Source organism: Peromyscus leucopus, chromosome 8a (assembly GCF_004664715.2).
Source record: "Peromyscus leucopus breed LL Stock chromosome 8a, UCI_PerLeu_2.1, whole genome shotgun sequence".
Taxonomy (NCBI): domain Eukaryota; kingdom Metazoa; phylum Chordata; class Mammalia; order Rodentia; family Cricetidae; genus Peromyscus; species Peromyscus leucopus.
In genome coordinates this window covers 54,003,050-54,026,047 of record NC_051085.1, presented here as the reverse complement: position 1 = coordinate 54,026,047, position 22,998 = coordinate 54,003,050, and the positions used below count along the sequence as shown (strand labels likewise).

At 48.6% G+C, this 22,998-nt stretch overlaps 1 protein-coding gene across 1 annotated transcript in view; it reads left to right on the top strand.

Annotated features, from left to right (window-relative positions):
* The window catches only part of LOC114691388, a 60,738-nt gene extending 38,116 nt beyond the window's left edge, over window positions 1-22,622 (top strand). The window contains exons 7-12 of the mRNA XM_037200375.1: window positions 11,510-11,593; window positions 12,879-12,985; window positions 17,479-17,539; window positions 18,338-18,534; window positions 21,976-22,087; window positions 22,446-22,622. Coding sequence (XP_037056270.1) covers window positions 11,510-11,593; window positions 12,879-12,985; window positions 17,479-17,539; window positions 18,338-18,534; window positions 21,976-22,087; window positions 22,446-22,496 — 612 coding nt within the window. The 3' untranslated portion in view covers window positions 22,497-22,622. The remainder of the gene's footprint in view (window positions 1-11,509; window positions 11,594-12,878; window positions 12,986-17,478; window positions 17,540-18,337; window positions 18,535-21,975; window positions 22,088-22,445) is intronic.
* Window positions 22,623-22,998: the final 376 nt, after the last annotated feature.

The window sequence follows — 22,998 nt, the reverse complement described above, 5'->3', positions numbered from 1 at the left end:
CCCCCGCCCGCCCGCCCCACATTCACTGGAGACCAGGTTGCTTTGTTGTGCTGAAGCTCAGTCTGTGGGTTCATAGGGCGGCGGTGGCGGCGGCGGCGGCGGCGGCGGCGGCGTGAGGGAGAGCCTGTGGCCCCAAGGGGAAACGCTGAAGGCCCTGGTGTTCTAGTGTGGAAAGCCGAGGGGGACTTAGGCCTGTGTGTGTGAGGTCGCTCACCGTCGGCCCACTTTGTGCTTCAGTAAGGGCATGTCTGAGGCCCAGGTCTCACCCTTCTGAACGCTGGTAGGGCCTGCAGCTAGGGAGGCCCTTGATGCATCATTCCCTGGAGGAAGGTGAAAGAAGAGATTAGGAGAGGGAGGGGTGGGTGGGGCACTTGTGAGCACAGACTAATCTTTCTATCAGGGGCCGCTCTGGTGGAGGGCAGAGCCTTGTGGCCCGCGACCTGTTGCTAAGGCCCACCTTCCACAGCTACTGCAGGAGGGGGTTACTTCCAACAGGTAGATCTGACGGGCCGTCACACCACAGCCACTCAGCCTGCAGGCACGTGGCCTGAGCAGGGCCCCTAAATTGGTTACTAGAAGAACCGTGATGTGCTTCCAAATCAGACAGAGGTCCCATCCCCCACATCGCAGATGTTTCTTATCCCTAAACCCCCCTGTTAATAATCCGGTGAGGTCCGAGTACCCGAGCAATGTGCATGGCCAGTTTCAGTGCTTTGAGGGTTCTCAGATGACCCGGGTGTCTCTGCAGGCCTGTGTTCTGTCGTGCCCTTGTCTTTTCCCGAGTGGGTGTGTAGTTTAGAACTGGCACCCAACAGGGCGTTCTGCACAGGAGCTGGGTAGAGGAGAGAGGGGAACAAGGGGGCGAGAAAACAGGGCAAGGAGGAGGGCAGAGACTGAACAGGAAGTGGGGGGCTTGAAAAAGTCACTCCGTGGAGAGAAGGGGCTGGGGGACTTGGTTGGCTTTGATTTTGCTGTGTGTGTGTGTGTGTGTGTGTGTGTGTGTGTGTACACATGTGCCTGTGAGGGCCAGGAATCAAACACACACACACACACACACACACACACCACACACACACACACACACACAACAACAACAACAACAAAATGCCCCCTTGTGACCCTCTTTTGCTCAAGACCTTTTATGTACGCCCTTAAAGCAGTTATACAAATCACTTATGAACAGTAAATCATAAAGACATTTATGTTAAGACAATTCTTTGTTACACATAAATGTCACCGTTTATTAAAGACAAAGGCAAATTTGCATGCTCAAGGGCTGATATGCTTATTTGTTTTACATAAAGAGTCACATCTTTGTTGAATATTGGATCCTTCAGGACACAGAGCATACTCAGCGTTTAGCAGAGTGGATCGATATTTAGATTTTATAACCTCCAGCTGAAAACTTCTCTAAGCATATGTACATAATAATGCTAGCAGAGTGCATCTTCGATGCTGAGAACTCACTAAGCACATACACATAATGATAGCAGAAATATGTTTACAGCCCTCCTAAGCATAGCTACATCATAACAATAATAGGAGAAGTATGTTTGCAGCCATTTTCAAAAGTTTTGGAGATTGTGTTCTAATACAAGCCAAAATTTACTCAATAATAGTTTGAAAAAGTCTAATTCAAATCAGCAGCTCAGCTAGCAGTGTTTAAAACCAAACATTCTGAACACAATACAGTCCAAAGATGCACTAGATTGATAGTTATCCGCTAAGAAATGATGGTGGGGAAATATTCAGAAACCTTTTATGTTGCAACATTTAATTACTTTATTTTGTATGAGGTCATGACCCACTGTTTAAGCAGCTGTGCTCTGGAAGAGGCTGTGTGTCTAGTTAAGAAGACTAAGTAAGCATTTGATCTTTTTTTTTTTTTTGGGGGGGGGGTTTGAGACAGTGTTTCTCTGTGCAGCTTTGGTGTCTGTCTTGGAACTCACTCTGTAGACCAGGCTGGCCTCAAACTCATAGGTATCCACTTGCCTCTGCCTCCTGAGTGCTGGGATTAAAGGCGTGCGCCACCACCATCCGGCCAAATGCTTACTTCTAACCTTAACTAAATATCACTCTCCTATCCATTCATACATTTACCCACCCTCATAACCATCCACCCTCTGACTCACCGTGTATTCATAAGCTCATTGTCCATACTTCTACTCATCTCTCTGTCTGTCCATCCATGTTCCTAGCCATCTGTACACCTCTTCATCATCCACTCATCCACTATCCATTTACCTGTCTGTCCATCACCTTGCCCATCTACTCATCTATCTATCAATGCATCCATTCATTAAAAATCTCTCATTTGGAGCCCGGGAAATTGCTCAGTGGTCAAAAAATGCTGGCCTTGCAACCCTGTTGATCAAAGATCAATCACTGGAACTCACATACAAAGCAAGATTTGATAGCACACTCTGCAATCCCAGCACTCTGGTAGGCAGAGATAGAACTGCCTGCAACACACACACACACACACACACACACACACACACACACACACACAGACACACACGGTACACACTCATTTAAAAGAGACGTGGTGCTGTATGCCTGTAATCCCAGCACTGGGGGGTAGGCAAGAGGACAAGAGGACTGAGGATTCAGGGTCATCCTTAGCTACGTAATGAATTTGAGGTCAGTCTGGACAATCTAAAAACCTCATCTCAAAAACCAAAAACTAACCAACCCCAAAACAAAATTCCTCATTGATTTGGCTTTAAAATAGACCGTGAGGAGTAGGCAGATGAGCTAACTTGTCAAGGGACTAATGTTTTGATAGTTTTAAAGCATCTGTGTGCCGGGCAGTGGTGGTGCACGCCTTTGATCCCAGCACTTGGGAGGCAGAGGCAGGCAGAGCTCTCTGAGTTCTTGCCTAGCCTGGTCTACAAAGTGAGTTCTGGGACAGCCAGGGCTACACTGTGAAACCCTGTCTGGAAAAAACAAACAAAACAACAACAACAAAAAACATAAAACAACAACAAAAACCCAAACCAAACAAACAAGCATCCCCATGCTGAAACGTGATGTGTTTAGACGGGATCTGAAGTACCTAAAGGGACCAGGGTAACAGCTAATGCGAAAATTTCACAGAAATGTGTCTCTCTTCTGTTGTCTTCGGAGCTGACTGGTAGCAGGAACTTGGCGTTTCTATTTTCTTTTCCCTTTCCCATAAGCATCCTTCTGGGGTGAGTACTGAGTACCAGCACCTTCACTAAGTACGGAGAAAGTGGTTAGGATGACAGTTGAGCAAAGGTGTTCCTGACAGACAGGATGTCTAAACATCCCCTGGGACTCCAGTGATTGGATTTGAAAGGACTTGTGGACTCATCCTGCTTTCCAATCAGCCCTTCCTGGGACTGGTGGCTGGAGCCAGGGAAGAGCATGCAATGGTTGCTCCTCTTCGGTCTCTGCCCTGCTGTCTACAGCCCCCCAGCCAGGACGCTTGTCTTTCACCGCCCACTGAAAGTGGAGAAAGTCTGACCCACCTTCCCAAGGAAGGGGTCGCTCACTCGCTCAGAGAAAAAGCACTTTCCTGAAGGAGATGAGAGCATGCTTTCCAAGCGTGTGGATGACCCTTGAAGACGGTTTCTCTTGTCTCAGAGCTTAGAGGGGTGGAGCTGTGGGCATTCAGACCATAAACAGCCTGTAAACACTTAAATCTGCAGCTTGTGGGTGGGGCAGGGCATACTCCCGCCTCCCCACCCCGGCCCCCCCACCATCTGTTCTCCATGCCTGAGGCCTCTTTGAACATTTGCCTTGGCTTGTAAACGCCACAATGTGTCTTACTCTCAGCTTCAAGGTGATGCCGTTTTGCCAACAGAGGCCTCTCTGTTCAGTCTTCCTCCTTGACTCCTCAGGGCGGAGGCTAGGTGCTGACAGGAGACTCTGTTCCCTGTCTCTCACAGAGAGCTGGAGGCACACCCTCTGTTGTATGTGAGTAGAGCTGGGGTCCCGGGTCATGCAGCAGAGCATACTGTTGCCTAAGACCAGCCTGGGAGGCAGGAGAGAGGAGGTAGAGTATGACACAGGCTGGGATCTCACTGTCTGGGGGAGACCCTTCACAGTGTGTGTGTGTGTGTGTGTGTGTGTGTGTGTGTGTGTGTGTGTGTGTCCGTGTCCTGCAGAACATCAGCACAAGCCCTTTGTAAGAAGTGGAGCTGAGTGGACTCCCCTGTGGCATGAGATGAACCGAGAGTATGAGCATGCCTAGTGTCACGTCAAGTGAGGCCCCTTCACCATGCCTTTCCTGTGCCAGCACTGTATCCCTTCCTGCTGGCTGTCCCCCCGAGGTCTCACCTCCCAGTCTGCAAGCCTTGTGCGCCACTCCCGTTGGCTGTCTCCTCCTTGCTCTCTCTGGCCAGCCACCTGGTCTCTTGCTGTCCCTCATTCATCCTGACAAACTCCCACCCTGGACCTTGGCACATGCAGGTTCTTTGTCTGGAAATCCTACCTATGTGTCCCTGCCGGCAACTCCTTCCCTTCAGGTCTTGGCTGTGAGGCCAGTGCTGTTTGATTTAGGGGGATGGAAGTCCATCTGCTATTTAGTTTCCTTTTTAGCACTTACTGCTATCTAACATAATTTATATTTTATTACATTTTCTTCATTTTTCTTTTTATTACTGTATTACCAGTGTGTAGGAAAGGGCCTGGTATTCAGCATTTGATACATTGCCAGAAAGACTGGAGAGATTTTAAGAAACTTTCATTTCACATATATGCCATGTCTGCATAAGATAAATTTCACACACACACACACACACACACACACACCATGTTGACATGTCTGCATAAGATAAATTGCACATACATACCATGTCTGCATGTGTGCATAAGATAAATTCATAATGTAAGGACACAGACAAGCTCAGCATGCGGGCAGGGTCTTCTGTCCCCTGGTAGAGCAGCCATCTCTTGCCCCCTGCTCTCTGCCTGCCATTGCCCCCTCCTCCACCCCTGCAGATCCCCTCTGGTTATATCCATACTTTAGTACCTCTGCAAACCTCCCAGTGGCTCCAGTCAAAGGACTCTGTCTCCCCTCAAGGATTTCTGGTCTCTGTGCTGGTGTGTGCCCCTTGGTTTCACATGGGTTTTTTACTGCCTCACCCTGGAGTAGCTCAGAGCAGAGTCCAAACACACTGCTTGGCTGGGGCTCACGCCTGGACTCCTACCATGGAGCATCCATGCTCCTGACCCCTGACCCCCATCCCTCAGCGTCCAGGCTGGCTTTTCCAGTTCTTTCCCATCTCTTGTTGCCTGTGCATGCAGTGTCCTCCTTTCTGCCCACGTGACGTTTCATCCTCAGCCCGTTATCATCAGATATAGACTTAAACGTCTCCAGGCCAGAAGATTCCTCGTATTGGTCCACTGTTATGCGCGTCTCGGGGACAGTCATTGAGAAGTGGGGTGACCAAGGCCATCGTCATTGGCTTTACCTTCCCCTGGCCTTGGTAAGCTCCTCCCACCCAGCCACATCCACTCATGGTGAGCTCAGATGGGACTTAGGACATGCTGGCTTACGTTTTCTTCAAACGTCCAGTGTCCCTCACAGAGCCTGACAGTGGAGCAAAGTGGCCTGAGGTGCCTGAGCACTTCTGATCTTCACTGGGGACATTTCCTCCTTTGCTGTGACGACAGTGACTTAAAACTGACTTCCACCAAGCACGGGTCATAAGCACTTAAACCCACAGTGTCTACGCCGGGAAGTGAAGAGGAACGGGAATTCAAGCAAGGACAAACCCGCCGCTCTGCCCCATGACCCCGTTCTTCCGGTTATTTCTCGCAGACCTTGGGCAGACCCGACTTCTCTGTATTTCAGTTTCCTTCTTTCTGACTTGGGAGCTCACTGGCCTGTTGAGGGTCTCAGCTTCAACAAGGCTACTTTGTTTAACTAAACACACCGAGTTATAGAAAGGGTTCACAGAGTGCTTCCTTTAGCAGTTCTTATTTAGACTTAAAAGAAAGCATGCTACATTTAAAACTGCTTTTGGTTGGGATTGGGAATTAAAAAATGAAAACAAAGGCAAGAAAGGATTTTTGGGGAGCCCTCTCCCCCATGTTGTTGTTAGTTGGAATAAATCCGGCTCAGATAATGCCACAGCTGCTTCTGTACTTGTGGCGTATATTTAAAGGAGGATTCCCTGTGGTCAATGCCTGGTTTCCTCCTTTAGTATGTGAGTAGGGTAGAGAACGCTGGTCTTACTGAGTTAAAAAAAAGCCATGATCTGACATTTCAGCTTCCCAGCCTGGTGCAGTTGGTGTAATGTAAGCCTGTAATGTAAGAATGTAAGCCTGGCTGGTCAGATGCCCTGGCCCTAGCTTACCCAGGCAGTGTAAGTGAGATGACCTCGGACCCCACGGATGTGGCTGAACTCTCACCCAGAATATGTGAAGCCCTGGTTTCAATCCCCAGCACCATTTAAAGAAAAAGAGTTCCACTCATGTTTCTGAATATTTTTTCCCCCAAATTCATAGAACCAAGAGGCAGTTAGTAGCCCCCTCGGCCCTCAAGTCCATCCAGCAATGTCACAAACAAACAGTCCCTGTGTCTGAAAGCACATCTCTTTCCAAACCTTGCAACTCAACAGAACCCACCGCGGCTGCAGAGATTTGTTCCAGTCAGGTCTGTGCCAAGGGACAGGAAACACCAGCTTTGTGGGGACGTGGGGCAGTTGTCGCTTTAAGATCTGCTCACAGTCACTCAGATTTGGAACCAGCTGTCTGCTCTCCATCCCTCACAGCTGCACTTGGGGTTTTACAGGCAATCACCTAATTGTAGTAGACAAAATGCCCAGACTCAGACCCTCAGGTCTATTACATTGTGCACCTCCATGCTGGTCCCTGTTGGATCCCAGAACTCTGAGATGTGCCATAGTCTTTCATAGTACAAATGGCACTAATGACCTCCAAAGACAGAAGCCAAATGGGACTATGGCTTTTAGTGCTAGTGTTCTGTTTTCAGCCAGGATCACACTTCATTTGGTGTCAGGGAACTATGTTTTTGTTATGTTTGTATTCAGTGACTACATGATCAATAAAACCAGGAAGATATGAACTGGAGAGATGGCTCAGCAGTTAAGAGCACTGGCTGCTCTTCCTGAATTCAATTCCCAGCCACCATATGGTGGCTCACAACTACCTACAGTGGGTCCAATGCCCTCTTCTGGCCTAAAGGTGTCCATGCAGATAGAGCACTCATACATAAAATAAATAAATATATTGGAAAACACCAGGAAGTGCCTCAAATAAGTTCCTTTGTGTTTGGTTTTCTTTCCTTTTAGATTCTCTGCTTTTGCATAAATAGAGGCCGATAACTTTTCCTTAATTTCACAAAAATGTGTGACTTTACACTCACTCCCAATGCTCTTCAAGCTAATCTAAAATGTTGTTTGTTTTTGCTCTTTTGCCCACCCCCTCAGCTCCTAAATAAATCACACATGGAGGCATATTCTTTCTTATGAATGCCTGGCCTTAGCTTGGCTTGTTCTTGCCAGCTCTTCTTAAATTATCCTGTCTACCTTTTGCCTCTGGGCTTATTCCTTTTCTTACTTCTGTAATCTTCCTTTCACTCTTACTCTGTGGCTGGCTGTGTGGCTGAGTGGCTGGCCCCAGCATCTTCCTCTCCTTGTTCTCTTGCTCTTTCTTCTCTTTCTCCCAGATTTTTTCTTCTATTTATTCTCTCTGCCTGCCAGCCCCGCCTGTCCTTTCTTCTGCCTCGCTATTGGCCGTTCAGCTCTTTATTAGACCATCAGGTGTTTCAGACAGGCACAGTAACACAGCTTCACAGAGTTAAACAAATGCAACATAAAAGAAAGCAACACATCTCTGCCTCATTAAACAAATGTCCCACAGTATAGACACATGTAACACACCTTAAAAATAATATTCCACAACAGTAATATGTATAAAGGAAAAATTCTCAAAATTCCAATGGCCAATTGTCCCCAAATGATGAAAGGCTGGAGTATAGGCTTCTCAGCAGGAACAGGTGGCTCCTGGAAGGTAATGATGTAATTTGAAATTTTGCTTAAGCCATGTAGTTGCAATGAATAAGCTGTGACTATGGTTTTAGTGTCAGACGGACATGTCATTAGTTTTTGCTGAAAAATAGCCTGTCCCCAAGGGAAAATAGCTTTGTGGCTCCCTAGAGTTAGAAACCATGAACCCTGAGAATTCAGGTGATCCACCAGGCATGCTGGCACACACCTTTAGTCCCAGCACCCAGGAGGCAGAGACAGGCAGATCTCTGAATTTGAGGCCAGCCTGGTCTACAGAGCAGGTGTGTGTGTTGGGGGTGGGGTGGGATTCAGATGATCCAAAATGTGTTTGTTCTGACCATGTGAAGTGTCTGGGTAAGAATCGGAACCTTGGTGAAATGGCCAACAGACTTACTTCTTATTAAAAAATGTCATGTGGCTGATGAAATGAAGCAGCCAGTCAAGGTTGGGCAGCAGCAGCTCACTGGATACAGCGCTTGCTGTGGGATAAAGCACGGGGCGGGGCCGTAGCTCAGATCCGGAGCATCCACACAGAAGTGTGTTTGTCACGTGTACATACAGCAAAACAAAACACACGCAGGAGGCTGTGTGTGCGTGTGTGTAACAATAGTGAACATAAAATAAGAGACCACCAGGCAACAGAGCTGGAGAGAAAAGTTAGAGCAGGGAGAGAGCAGGGTGGAAATAAGACAAACACGGTGCATTCATGTGAAATTCTCAAAAAAATTAAAAATTTATACAAAAAGTAAACACATTTATTTCTTGACCTGCCTAAGAAAACCAATGTGAACCCTTTAAGATTGCTTTAAATAAATCTGTTTCCCCCACCTCGTTTGCTTCAAGACATTGGTACAAAGAAGTAACAGATAGTGATCAAGAATTCACCCAGGCTTTCTATCAGCAGGCTCATGGGTATTTCATAATTACCAATTTCTCTTTATTGAAAAAAATATGTTTTTACGTGAATGGCAAAAAAAAAAAAAAACCCACAAAAAATCCTGATGTCTTGGGAAACATGAACATTTGATTTTTAACACCCTACCCTGTCTCTCTCACTGTGTAGTCCAGGCTAGGTTGGAACTCAAGTTCTTCCTTTTAGTCCCCCAAGTGCTGGCATTACTAATGTGTATCATTACCCTCAGCTCATCTCTCTTGGGTGAGGAATGCAAATCCGGCCCAATGGCTCTCGCTGGCTCTCCAAGCATTATGTACCCATGCTGGCTCTGCACGGCATCCCTGCACCTGGATCATGAAACGTCTGAGGTGCTCTGCTTCCAGTGGTCTTTAGCTCAGAGAGCTTGCATGCACAGGACTTCTCCTGGGAGGAGCACACGGGGCTTTCTGTGCTGGGGAGTGGGGATGTGGGGGGCAGAGCCTTCACCTCATTCCAGCTGTGGCACGAGGTTGAACCCAGCACATAGGTAGGTGGTGTGTGTGCGCAGCACCTCCCCCGCCTCCCTTGGCCTGGCCCTCTGCCTTGAGCAGCTCCCAGAGGTGTTGGGGACATCACTGGGACACTTCCTTCCACACCTGTAGTCACTTTCCTGCTGTAGTTTTATGGGCCCAGGAAGAGGCAGGTTTGACACAGGGACACAGTCCCTGCCGACAGCTGCAGACCAGTCAGCTCCCCAGACAGTAAAATGTAAAGAGGGGGGAGGGGCGACCTTTGAAGTTTGCAGAAAAGCATGACTTTGACACCTCCTTTCCTCTTCACTGGGTGTCCCAGGTATTATGCTGAGAGCAACTGCCAGCTAACTTTACAAGGAAGGATGCATTTCCGTCCCCAAGGTCTGTGTCCTTAGTGTTTAATAAGGCTCTGAATGGCTGTTCATGGCATGGGAGCCCTGGGCTGAGCATATGGGAACACTTGGCTGGAGGTTCTAGAGCAAGGTCCTAGGGACACCCATGTGCTGTGGATGTACGCACACGTGTGCAGAGAGCACTCTGGAGTCAAAGTTTAAACTCTGAGGACGTCTCTCGGCTTTCTTCCTGTATGTTTCTCTGTAATTGGCCGCTTCCCTTGAACTCAGAGGGGCGGGTGTAATGAAGTGAACTGAAGCTGTGATGCTGGATTTCTCCTCTTAATCTCATAGTTGAGTTTTAGTCTCTGGTTGGCAGTATTTTTCTGTTTATAAAAGAATCCTGGCCATAGGTAATGGGATCCAGAAAGCTAGCTCAAGAACCAGGGATAGATCCTGGTCACACTGCCAGGGGCCCCTCAAACAGACCCAGCTACGTTTGCAGAGGGTCTAGTCCGGTCCCATGCGGGTTCCACCGCCACTGCTGTCCGTTTAAAGTTCCTGAGTTCCTATGAGCTTGGTTCAGTTGTCTCTGTAGACTTCCCCAGGGGGAGGGGCTTGATCCTGTCTCACCTGAATGTACCAGGCTTTGCTGTCCCCTCATGGGAGGACTTACCCTTTTGGAGGAGGGGATGGGGGGGGTGGGTCGTCGAGGAGGGGAAAGGCGGGGGGGGGGGGGGGCAGGAGGAGGGATGAGAGGGGGATCTGTGGTTGGTACTTAAAAAGGCTCGATGTTCCTGGTGTGCCCCTGGGTTCTGTTCTAGCTGAGGTTCACTTTTAAGCTGCTGGTTCTTCTCTATGAGCTCCCGTATCATGCTCTGCTGACATGTTGTTTTCTTCCATCAACATTTTCAAATTCTGCCTCATTCTTTGTGATGACAGTGAAACATTTTGCTATTAGGATAAGAATTTGTACTGTATCAAGCTGATAATAGAAAAATAAATATATAAAAATTTTAAAAAGGGATAAAATATTTTTAAATAAGAATAAATAAAAAGGAAATATGATAAGAAAAAAATACTTCTTGATCTACTTAAAAAAAAAAAAAGAATCCGAGGAGTTTATTTTCCTGTCACTTGAGATAGTTTACCATGAAATGTTCCAGAAAAGAGGGAGATAGATAGATAGACAGGCAGACAGACGGATAGATAGATAGATAGATAGATAGATAGATAGATAGATAGATAGATAGATAGATAGATAGGAGGAGGGAGAAGAGAATGAGAGAGAGAGAGAGAGAGGAGGGAGGGAGAGAGGGAGGGAGAGAGGGAGGGAGAGGGGGAGAGAATGCCTAACAAAACAATGCAACTTACTTACTTCTGGGGAAACTGCTAAGGCCAAGAACCTGTGAGGTGAATCTGTGTGCATTAGAAGGCCACCATTCCTCATCCCTCCCTCACTGCATCCCAGTTTCTTTCTGACTTTCCTGATGGCTGTCCTGCAGCCTGTGGGGTGGGTCTATCATCTCACTTACCTGCTTTCATTGAGTGAGGTGACAGGTATCCTGTTCAGAATGGGAGCAGCTGGCACAAAGGCTTCTGGCCCAGTGAGGCTGGTGTGCCCAGAGGGTGGACACCAGCCTGAAGTCCTGCACTGAAGACAGGGCTGTCATGAGGTGATGGAGGGACCAGGGCATGGCTCCGGGCTTCATGAAAAGGGCCCACTGGAGGACATTTGCAAGGAGACCTCTTTTGTTTTCTTTTAAGAGCCTTCTCTCTCGACTTACGGAATGGAGGAAAAGGTGCCAGCTGCGTGAATCGGCCCCGAGATTGCCCCAAGGACAGGGGGAGGTGAGCGTGTGGGACTCAGCCTCATCTTTGGGTGACCTCTGTCCTGTCGGGCCTTTAGAACAACTTCAGTCCCAGCGAAGGGTCCAAGTCTCAGTGAGGAAGGACAGTGTGTGTATATAAATGGTTTCCTATCTCAGGCCTGGGGGGCGGCATATTCTCTCCAGCTCAGACATCCCCTCATCCTTCCTTCCTCCTCAGCTTCACATTTTCATCATTTCGAGGTCCGTTTCTTCCTTTTGGACCACCCTTCCACCTAGTGCTCTATGCTTAGTGATAAATTGTTTGTAGTTTTTGTTGTTGTTATTCTTGTTTGAGCAATTTCTGGCATGGGATGTAACCCCATGCTTGAAGCCCTGGGTTTGACTCCCAGCACTGAAAAAAAGGTAGCCATTTAGATGAATATAAATATTTTCCCACACCTTTTAAAGAGTGGTGTAATTCATAACAGTAGGTTTGGGTTTTTATTTATTTATTTATTTAGGTTTTTTTTTTTTTTTTTAAAGATTTATTTATTATGTATACCAGAAGAGGGCACCAGACCTTATTACAGGTGGTTGTGAGCCACCATGTGGTTGCTGGGAATTGAACTCAGGACCTCTGGATGAGCAGTCAGTACTCTTAACCTCTAAGCTATTTCTCCAGCCCTAGTTTTTTTTTCAAGACAGGGTTTCTCTGTGTAGCCCTAGTTGTCCTGGAACTCTCTGTAGACCAGGCTGGCCTCAAACTCACAGAGATCCGCCTGCCTCTGCCTTCCAAGTGCTGGGATTAAAGGCGTGCACCACCACCACCACCACCACCACCACCACCACCACCACCACCCCGCATGTTTGAGTTTTTTAAAATACTGTCCTAAACAGCACCCTGGACACTACTTTTAGCCGTTATTGAAATGATACGTTTGTTCTTCCCAGTGTGGGGCCGGTGCAGGCTCTTGAGCTCTTCCAGGCCCCCAGCTCTTGGTGCTGTCCTTTGAAATAAAGGCAGAACAGCTTAAGTGCAGATGTCACACCTACAGGAATGTGAGGCTGAGGAAGGCAAGGGTGAGGTGTCCATCCACACAGCACAGGCACTGTAATCCCAAACAAGAGAGTGGTGTTTCCACTCAGCCATCATGGAAAACGGGACAGTGGACAGCTACTGCATGTGGCATGCTTGCCAGCCTGTACCAGAGTGGTACAAGGGGGTTTGCGTCCCCATGCTTGAGAAATTCAATTGCTTGCTAGCTACAAGGTGGGTAGCTAAAAGGAGCAGAAAGGATGTGTTCACCGTGAAATGCATCTTACAGAGCAAGATTACGGGTAAGATGAAGACGGATTCCCGGGGCAAAATATATCTTAGCTGTTTGTACCAGATGTATTCCACCTCCCTTGCTAACATGGAATTCTCCAGAAGGTAAGCTCCCCCTCACCCCCTGAGACAAGGTCTTGGGGGCTCACTCTGTAGCCCAAACTCAAAATCACTCTGCCTTATCTTCCAGAAGGCTGGTTTTGTGATGTGAACCACCATACTCAGGTTCCATTTTTTTCCCTGCCCTCCCTTCCCGTTCCTCCCCTCCTCTCCCTCCCTCCCTCCCCCCACCCTCCTTCCCTTCCCCTTCCTTCCTCACAGCCTCCCACCAGACCCACTGCCCTGTGTCCAGCCCTTGGTGTCTTCTTCTACGTCTGATGTCCCCTCACGGTCACCTTCATTTTTCTTGTCACATAGACACTGAAGCACTGTCACTACCAAACAGTCTTCAAGCTGCCTCCTAGAAAAGGAAGAGCCATACCATCCAATCCCGAGGGAGAACCTGGTGTGGGCTAAGATGGGGTGAAGGCTCTGCCGCCCCGTGAGGCTGTGAGGGAACATGGAAAGAGGGCAGAGGCGAGGCAGGGGACTCATCACCTGCCCAGGGCTGGGGTCACTGAAGCTCCTCTGCGTGAGCTTGAATCTAGTACTCGCTCCAGCAGTGCGTGCTTCCTAGTTAGTAGGAGGTTAGCCGGACATCCCTGTGCCAGACTGCCATGGCCTCCGTGTGGACCATTTCCTAGTGACCACCCTGCTAAGAGGGGTGGGGAGGTGTGAGATCAGCATGGATGACAACACATAGTGACAGACAAGGCAGATGTAAAGTGTGTGTGTGTGTGTGTGTGTGTGTGTACACGTACCACTGTCATGATGGCAGAGACGGCCTTTGCATGTGTTGTATGTACTTTTCTGCAACAGCATGGAAATGTGGGCATTACCCTCACTCCCTCCAAACTGACCAAGGACACAGTGGACCCCAGGGTATGGGTCTAGGACCCGGCCTGAGGTTGCCACCTAGGAGCTGAACTGGGGCGGTCTGACTCTGGCCTGCCCTGTGAGCCCAAGGTGGATAAAACAAGCAGGCAGGGGACCCCAGGCCGCACAGGTGTCCATGACAGATAGAGAGCTGCGAAACCAACCAAGCCCTTCACTCAAAGTCCACAGAGGCCTTCCAGAAACTAGGATGGATTGTGGCGGTGGTCTTCCTCAAGGTATTCACAAGATGCATCCAATCTGTCAAAATGTCGGAAGGTGGTTCTCCAGGAGACCAAGTTCTTTTCCAGTCAGATGCGCTCATGAATGGAGGCCTCTCCTCCCCACCCTCTGGGAAATCTGCTCTCTCACCGCTAGGGTGTTTCCCATGAGACGTTTAACAGACCCTACACCTGGGAGAATTCTGGTGGCCAAGCCGCTGGCTGGTCATTTGTGGGGTGGTGGGTGGTGTCGGAGGAGTGTTTCCCTCATTTAGGGACCAATTCTGGCCCCGCTATTAGCATTTGAATCGGGCAGCCGAGCTGTTTTGATTGAATGGAGAAGGCAAGCCTTTGTTGTTGCAATTTAAGGAGTAAGTTGTTCCCTGGTCTCCTTTAATCAGCTGGAATGGGGGAAATGTCAATGGCTGCCCGTCTGGGCTGAGAATGCACAAGACCCACCTCTAAAGCCTCTTCCGTGGGAGCCCCGGACCCAGCAGCACTTGGTATCGCGTCTCTGCCCGCTGCTGTCCTCTCCCTCAGAATTTCTTTAGTGCCTTCAGACGGTTCTCTTTGTCTGGATGAAGCCAACCCACATAATTATGGAAACACAGCAGGTCCAGGTGGTCCAGTCAGACCCTTGCTGCCCGTTCCCCACATGCAAGGGCCAAGGACAGGCGGCCACTTCCGGGATGATATTCAAATAACTTGATGCTCACCATGCAGTGGGTGAAAGACCCCTTCAAGGCATCGAGCTGTTTATACAGCATTTTGCAGTATTTAATTTACACGACCTGGAAGTGTAAATTACTTTTATTACTTTAGTAAGTAGCAAAAGCTTCCAAGTTTTAGGTTAAAAAGACAGAAAGTTAAGTTTTCAAAATTCCTCCATTTTCTTCCTTTTATCTGAAATTGGTACCGTGGTTTATATTTTTTCTCTTTCTCCTTCTTTACCTCTTCCTTCCTTCCTTCTTTTTATTTTGTTTTTTTTAAAGACAGGGTTTCTCTGTGTATTTCCTGGCTGTCCTGTCCACTTGCTCTGTAGACCAGGCTGGCCTTGAACTCGGAGATCAGCCTGCATCTGCCTCCGGAGTGCGGGGATTCAAGGCGTGCACCTGCGCTGAGCACATAGGGACATAAAGATTCCTGAAAAAGGAGGCGACTCCCACTGAGGGAAAACCCTCCTAGGAAGCTGCTGTTTGTGGCAGGCACAGCTCGTTTGGCATCTGGTCTGCCCTGGGTGGCCTACTTCTTTGCCTCAGATGTTCCCTAGGCCTGCATCAAGTGTGCCTCTCTGCTCTTCCTGCTCTCCTTCCCCTGCTCCCCCCGGAAATGGGAGATGGCCTCCCTCTGAGACTGGCTTCAGCCACACCTCTCCGGGAGGCCTTGTGTGAGAGAGCGCCTTCTTCTCCCACACACCCCTGGCTCACACAGAGCCTGTAACCCTGGGGCTCCCAAGTTCCTTCCTTGAGTTGCATTCTCCAGCTGTTGGAGTTTCCTCGGTGACTCAAAGGAGCCAGCCAGGGTCCTAATTAGTGAGCATCCTCCCACGGGCCGGACTTCTCCTAGGAAAGCAGTTTGTCAAACAGCTGTTCTGACCCTGATAAAAGACTGTTTGCTGTATGCTGTGTACAAAGACAAATGTCACCTGTCCTGTCCTTAGCCCAGCAGAATCCAGCCCAGATTGGCTTGCCTTTGCTCCCTGGTGACCCCCCCCCCGTGGTGTGAGCTCAGCTGAGTCGCTTGGGCATGGGTGGCCCACTTATTTGCCTCAGATGTTCTGGGCACCCCAGGAGCAGCACAGAAGTCAATGAAAAGCAACCCCAGGGCCTTATCTATGGCCTGACTCCTCACTCAACTAACACAGTGTGGTTATTTATTGGTTCTGGAGCCTATGACCTCAAAAACAGCCCCAGGACCTGGCAGGGTGACATACAGGTGTAGCAGGAATCTTAGCGGTTCTTATTAATAAAATCAAACCCGAGGCCAGTTATTGGGGTGAATACTGGAAGGTCAGAGAGACAGAACAAGCCACAGCTATCTCACCTCACCAGTTCCTCAGCTGATCCTGTTTCCTCAGACTGGAAGCCTCTGTGTCCTCATCCGGAATGGGTCTCAGCTGAACTGCTGCTCGAAAGCCTGAAGCTTAACCAGTCACATGCTTAACCAGCCAAATGCCTCTAGTTTCTGGTCCTCACGCCTTATATATCTTTCTGCTTTCTACCACCACTTTCTGGGATTAAAGGCTTGCTTTCTGGGATTAAAGGTGTGAGTCACCATGCTTGGCTTTTTCCAATGTGGCCTTGAACTCACAGAGATCCAGAAGGATTTCTGTCTCTGGAATGCTAGAATTAAAGGTGTGTGCTATCACTGCCTAACTAGTGGCTTTTCTGTTCTCTGACCCCAGATAAGTTTATTAAGGTACACGATATTTTGGGGAACACAATACCACGACATACAGGCCTCAAATCCCAACACTCCTCTAGAAGCAGAAGCAGGCGGATCTCTGTGAGTTTGCAGCCAGCTTGGTCTACAGAGCTAGTACTAGGCTAGCTGGGGTGATATAATAAGACCTTGTCTCAAAAAACAGAGAAAGTCCCAGTACAGTCACCCTATATTCTCACTGAACTGTTGTGAGAACTCAGTAAGAGCCTCCAGGGGGACTGTTAATGGAGGCATGTTCCTGAGCTACACAATGAAGTCTATACTTTAACCTGAGACAGGGCCAAGGTTTATTTAAGGTCTCCTGGTTTTTAGGGCTAGCTGAAGATAACAAGGAAATTCCCTACCATGCATATATGCGTACACACACATGCATACACACTCATACATTCACATGCATACACACGCTCACACGCACATGCACGTGCACACAGACACACAGTGTCCCAAGTATCTGTGCTCAGCACACAGGTGAGGTACACTGAGTGCCAGGTGCACCTTCATGATGAGAAGTGTGTGCAGGGCACATGTAACTGTGAGCATCTTCATGAGGACAGACAGCCCTCATCACTCACTGCAGAGAGAAGCCAGTAGGGTTCATTAAAGGATACAGCCAGCCACCCTTCAGAGGGCACTATCCTACAAGCCCGATCCAGGAGACTTCCCTCCAGCACAGTGTGCTCCTTCAACTGCAGGCTCCCTGGGAGCAAGCCTGTTTTTAGGCCAAACTTTTATTTTGAATATACGGTAAGAGCCTCCTCTGAAGTTCTGCCACTTGTCCGGCATAACTGTGCTGCGTGAGAGCTGTCCTGTCACTGTGGCCTCCTGCAGGGTGACCCAGCAGCCAAGGGCGCCCAGCCTAGGGACACGGAGGGCCTGTGGCCGCAGCCTCTGTGTACTCAAGGGGTGCCGAGCCTCACGGCTTCCCCTGTGTTTGCTTTTCTCTGTTTGGTGCCACCCGGGCAGACTGCTGGAGAGAGACGGCCGCTTTGCAGACGTGCACGCCGAGCACAGGGCTGGAAGCCTGGTCAGTGTCCTGTGGGCCCAGAGACAGCACCCAAGGCATCTTGTCCTGCTCAGACATAGATTTGGGAGGTGCAGAGGGAGCTGGGACGGGGACGGGGGTGTGCACTGTCTCCTGGCTGCAAGATCCAATCCATTCTCACTGAACTGTGATTCATGTTAGGACCCTCTGCGGTGGTGGCCAGGGACAGAAAGGTCCATCTGGGTTGCAGTGAAGTAAAGTCTTAAGTCTGAGACTGGAAATGTAGCCAGGTTAATAGAGTGCTTGCCTAGCCTGCAGGAAACCTTGGGCTCAAGCCCCAGCATCGTCTAAACGGGGCATGGTGGCACATACCTGTAATCTTAGCACTTGGGAGGTAGAGGCAGGAAAACCGAGGAGAGTCCGGAGTCGCTCCTAGCTAGGCAGTGAGTTTGAGGCCAACCCTGGCTACCTGAGGACTCCGTCTCAAAAGAAAATGACCAAGTCCAACTTAAAAACAGGAAAGCCCAAACCACCCCGGACCTTCCTCTGCTCTTTCCCTTGTAACTCTGGGTCTGATGCGGTGGCCCGGAGGAAGAGGGACAGAGCAGAGAGGGACTTCTGTAGCAAGCATGAGGTGGGGGGCGGGGTGGGGGGATCCCCAGCGGTGGTTCTTGGCGGTCAGGTATGATTTTCTAAAGTGGCACAATTTAGACAGTGGAACATTTAAACTGTGAGTGTGCATGTTAACGGTCATTACTCAGTACCCCCAATAATTCTGGTCTCCTACCCATTTCTCATGTTCCAATGACAACACAATGAAAGTGTTCTTTCCTTTCCAAGCTGGATTTCATGGTCCCAAGTAGGTACACGCAGGCAGACGCTCCACCCAAAGAGACAGGGATGGGGGACCCCCTGGTCCCCGGCCAGGAACTTCAAGCACCAGCTGCTGTCCGATTTCTCACGTGCCGGAGCCCAGGAGTTCCACAGAGAAGTTCCCGCTTGAAGACAGGAAGACACCAAGTGACCCTGTGTGGCACGTGAGTTATCAAAAATAATGGTAACGGGGCCAGGGGGACGGCTCAGCGGGCAGAGGTGCACACAAGCTTGCTGCCAAGCTTGGCGACCTGAGGTCCCTGAGACCTGTATGGCGGAAGAAAACCAGTTCTTACAAGTTGCCCTCTGACTCCCACATGTACGTGTGTGTGCACGTGTATGTGTACGTGTGTGCATGTGTACACGAGTGTGTGTGTGTGTGTGTGTGTGTGTGTGTGTACACACAATAAATAAACGTGGGAAAAAATAGGTCAGAAACAACTCACCCAAAGCGAAGGGGTAAACAACAGAACTATACCATGGCCTTAGAAGAATTTGGCAGTGGGGGGTGAAAACTGAGAAATAAGTAATTCGGATTTCACCCACAGGATTCCCACTTTGGGTCTCTGCCAGCCCCAGACCACTTTCTCCAGGGTCCTTCCTCGGGCCCCTGGGTGGGGCAGGTGCCTGTCTCTGCCGCCTCCAGACTCCATCATCCCGAGTCAGAGGGTACGCGCTGCCATCTTCTGCCTGCCAGGCCCCGCTCCTGTGGGACACGCCGGCAAAGTCCTCTTCGTTAGTTTTATTTCATTTAAACCATTTTTGAAGTGCTGGGGGTTGAACCTAGGGTCTTACACATGTCAGACCAACACTGTCCCCTGGAGCTGTCCCCCCAGGCTGCAGTTTACCTTCTGGACGCAGCTCCTCCCTGCTCCCCGCTGTGAGGCTGAGGGGCATGGCTGGTGTGTGTGTTGACACAGGTGGTCCCAGCTGTGCTGGCTTGGCTGATCTCGGTGAAGCTCAGTCCGTTTCCTCGTCTTGTACCGTGTACATGGAGGACTCAGTTTAGTGATGTGAGGGAGGCATTCTCCATCACATAGGTCCGTGGCGGTACCAGCTCTTTGAATGTCCTGTCCATGTATGTATCAGTCGTAACTCATGTCTAGTCCATACCCAGCTTCTCGTTCCCCTGACAGTAATTTCCTAAGTGGGGAATGGAAGGCCGCCGTTAGCTAGTCCTTGCTGGTAATGCTGGGTTAGATCTTCCCTAGGTGTGGACACTTGTGTAAGACAGCAAGTCACATGGAGCTTCACGCTTAGGGTTATTCACTGAGTGAATGCCATCCGGCCAAATGCTTCCTGTGTTGGTGAGCCTGCCTCTAACAAGGAGAAGCCCCTTCTCAGCCTGGCCCCTGGTGCCATCTGATGCCCTGCAGAGTGAGTTTGTGGATGGCCACCTCTGCCTGCACTCTAGCTTGGTGAAGCCTTCCATCAGGGCATCTCTCCAGTCATCTGTTACTTTGGTAATACATGCCCATTTTTTTTTTTTTCTGTTATAAATCCTTTCTAGATTGAGCGCAATGAAGAGAACTGATATTTCAGCTAGCCTCCTCGTATCCTAGAATGAAGCTATCATTCACCCTCTTATCCTTAAGAAGCAGCCTGCCAGGGCTGGAGAGATGGCTCAGTGATTAAGAGCACTCTTTGTAGATGAACCAAGTTCAACTCCCAACACTCACAGTTATCCATAATCCCTGTCCCCGAGGATCAGACGCCCCTCTTCTGACCACTGAGGACACTAAGCATGCACACGGGGCACACACATGCAGGTAAAACATTCAGATGCATAAAATAAAGTTAAAAAAAATGAATGCAGCTTCCTGGCCTTATGATTTCAGACAGCCCAGGAGAGCCTCAAATGCTGCTAAGACCCTGGCACCATGCAGGTGCTGAGGGGTGAGGGTCAGTGCTCCTGTCCATTCTAGAGCCACCCTGAATTCTGTCCTCCCAAGTGACACAGGTGCCATTCTCGTGGGCTCGTTTGCAGCACCGTGGCTGAGGAAAGGCAGGGCCAGAGTCGTTCCACTCAGCTGCCCGAATTTGCTAGCGAATCATCCTCCAGTACCCATCTCTAGGAGATCTTCAGATGCTGCCTGTACAAAGTGATATTAAGTTTAAGATAACACAGCTGCAGGAAAAATTCTCTCATTTCTTTGCATTTTTATGCAAGTTCCAGGACACTTGATATTTTCACATACACATACACACAGACACATACACACACACACACACACACACACACACACACACTCACACACACACTCAGAGAACCAGACACTAACAGACACATGAAGACACACACACACACACACAGACACACATACAGATACACATAGGCATACACACATGAACACACTTCCACACACTGACACACACACCCACATGTGCACACATATGCCCTTGCTATTCGCTGTTTGCTTCTGTTTCTCTGATAGTGACCTTTGGTGAGGATTGGAAGAAGGATCTAGAAGCAGGTATACTGTCCCAATCAGCATCTTTGACTCTGCCAAGGCAGTGCCACTGAGCACAGAATGCCAAGCCAGACTTTTATCCAATCTGTTTCAAAATCATAAAGACTGGTCCTGTGATTTTGTTCATGGTCAATTCCATGTTTGTCCTAAAATAGCCTCGTGGATTCAAGTTATTCCGAAAGAAGTTAGAGATAGTCTGTGACTGATAGATACTCCATGCCAGATCCACCAAGAAAGCAATGCTTTGAGTCCAGTGAGAGGAAACTTTCTGGGAGTGAGAAAGTCTCATAGCCTTGTGTGTGTGTGTGTGTGTGTGTGTGTGTGTGTGTGTGTGTGTGTGTGTGAGAGAGAGAGAGAGAGAGAGAGAGAGAGAGAGAGAGAGAGAGAGAGAAGAGAGACCCCCTTAAAACACACCACATATGATTGTCTTAGAGAAAGGACTCACATAGATTTTTTTTTTTTTTTTAATTATGGCATTGACAGTGCTGGAGAGATGGTTCCACAGCTGAGAGCACAGGCCGCTCTCCCAGAGGACGCAGGTTCAATTCCCAGTGTCCACAGGGTAGCCCACAACTGCCTGTAACTCTAGATCCAGGGGATCCAGTGCCTCCTTCTGGCCTCCATGGGCATTGCATGCATAAGGTACACAGACATATAGGCCGGTAAATTGTTCACACACATTAAAATTTAAAACTGGGCTGGAGAGATGGTTCACTCACTGGTTAAGAGCATTCGCTGCTCTTCCAGAGGTCCTGAGTTCAATTCCCAGCAACTACATGGTGGCTCACAACCATCTTTAATGGAATCTGATGCCCTCTTCTGGCCTGCAGGCAGACCACTCACTCACACCTAAAACAAACAAACAAACAAACAAACAAACAAACAAACAAACAAACAAACGTTACACAGAGAACCCCTGTCTTGAAAAACAAACAAACAAAAAATTTAAATTATAATGAGGACGCCTGTGATCAAAAAAAAAAAAAAAAGGTTAATATCATGTAGATGAATGAAATGGAAAAAAAAACCCCTGTATTTGCAGAAAAAAAAAGTCTGTACTAGTGTTAACACCATTGGAGTTTATGCACAGAAAACAATCTGAATGCCATCTGTAAGATAATCTCTTTCCTTTAGGAGCAAGCTTTCAGATCACGTGAGGGGCACTGCTCCTGCCGGGATGCCCACAGACCCCAGGCTTACAGCACCCCTGACCCTGGAACACGTGATCCAGACCCATCCTGTGCTGGTAGGCAACTGTTTTCTCTCTGCCTGTGCTGGGTGGAGGCTGTGGCTCTCCATGAGATCAAAGGACAGATGAGAGCAGGAGATGGTGGAGGCTGGGAGGTGGGGCAGAGCAGGATGCCAGCAAGTGTGAGATTTCTGAGGATATCCGCCCAGCCGCCCAGAGATGAAGTATGGGAGATGTCAGGACAGTGGCAGGCACTGGAGAGGGGTGAATAGATTTCTAATTCCCCGAAGAGTTGGAACACATAAACTGTGGGTGAAGGTTAAGAAAGTAGTAATGGCATAACCCTCATAGTTTATCTATGTTATCTATGAAAGAGGTCATGTAAATATGTTTTTTTTTCTTTCATTCATTGTAGGAGGCCAAGACAGCATGTCGATACTGGGTGAACTATGTGGATGAAGAATAAGATTTTTATACGGTTACTAGATGAAAAAATCCAAACAGGAAATGACAGCTTTCTTTTCCTTTGGTTCAACATTATGATAAGCAGTGAGGTTGACATCCAGTAAAGATGGGCACACCTGATATGAGATACCTGGCATGGCACTTCAATCATTCTCTCATTATAAAGGTGACGTCATCATGCAGAACCCAGAACCACGAATTCAGATGATGGCCATGGCCAAGCACAGTCATTGTCAGCATGACTGGGCAGACTTAAAAATGAGGCTTCAGCTGGTGGCTTTTCAGTTCTGCTGGCTCAGGGTCCTTCTGCCTGGTGCTCTCTTTGCAACACCTCAAGTCAAATAAACCTGCTTTCTTTCTTAAAAATAATTTTTTTTTTTTTAAAAAAGCTTTCCAATTATGAGTGAGCATAAGGAGGTAGGAAATTGAATCAAGGGTGTTTGATGAAGTGAAAAGCTTTATAAGGTAGACAAATATAATTAATGGAAGTAGTATCTGACAAG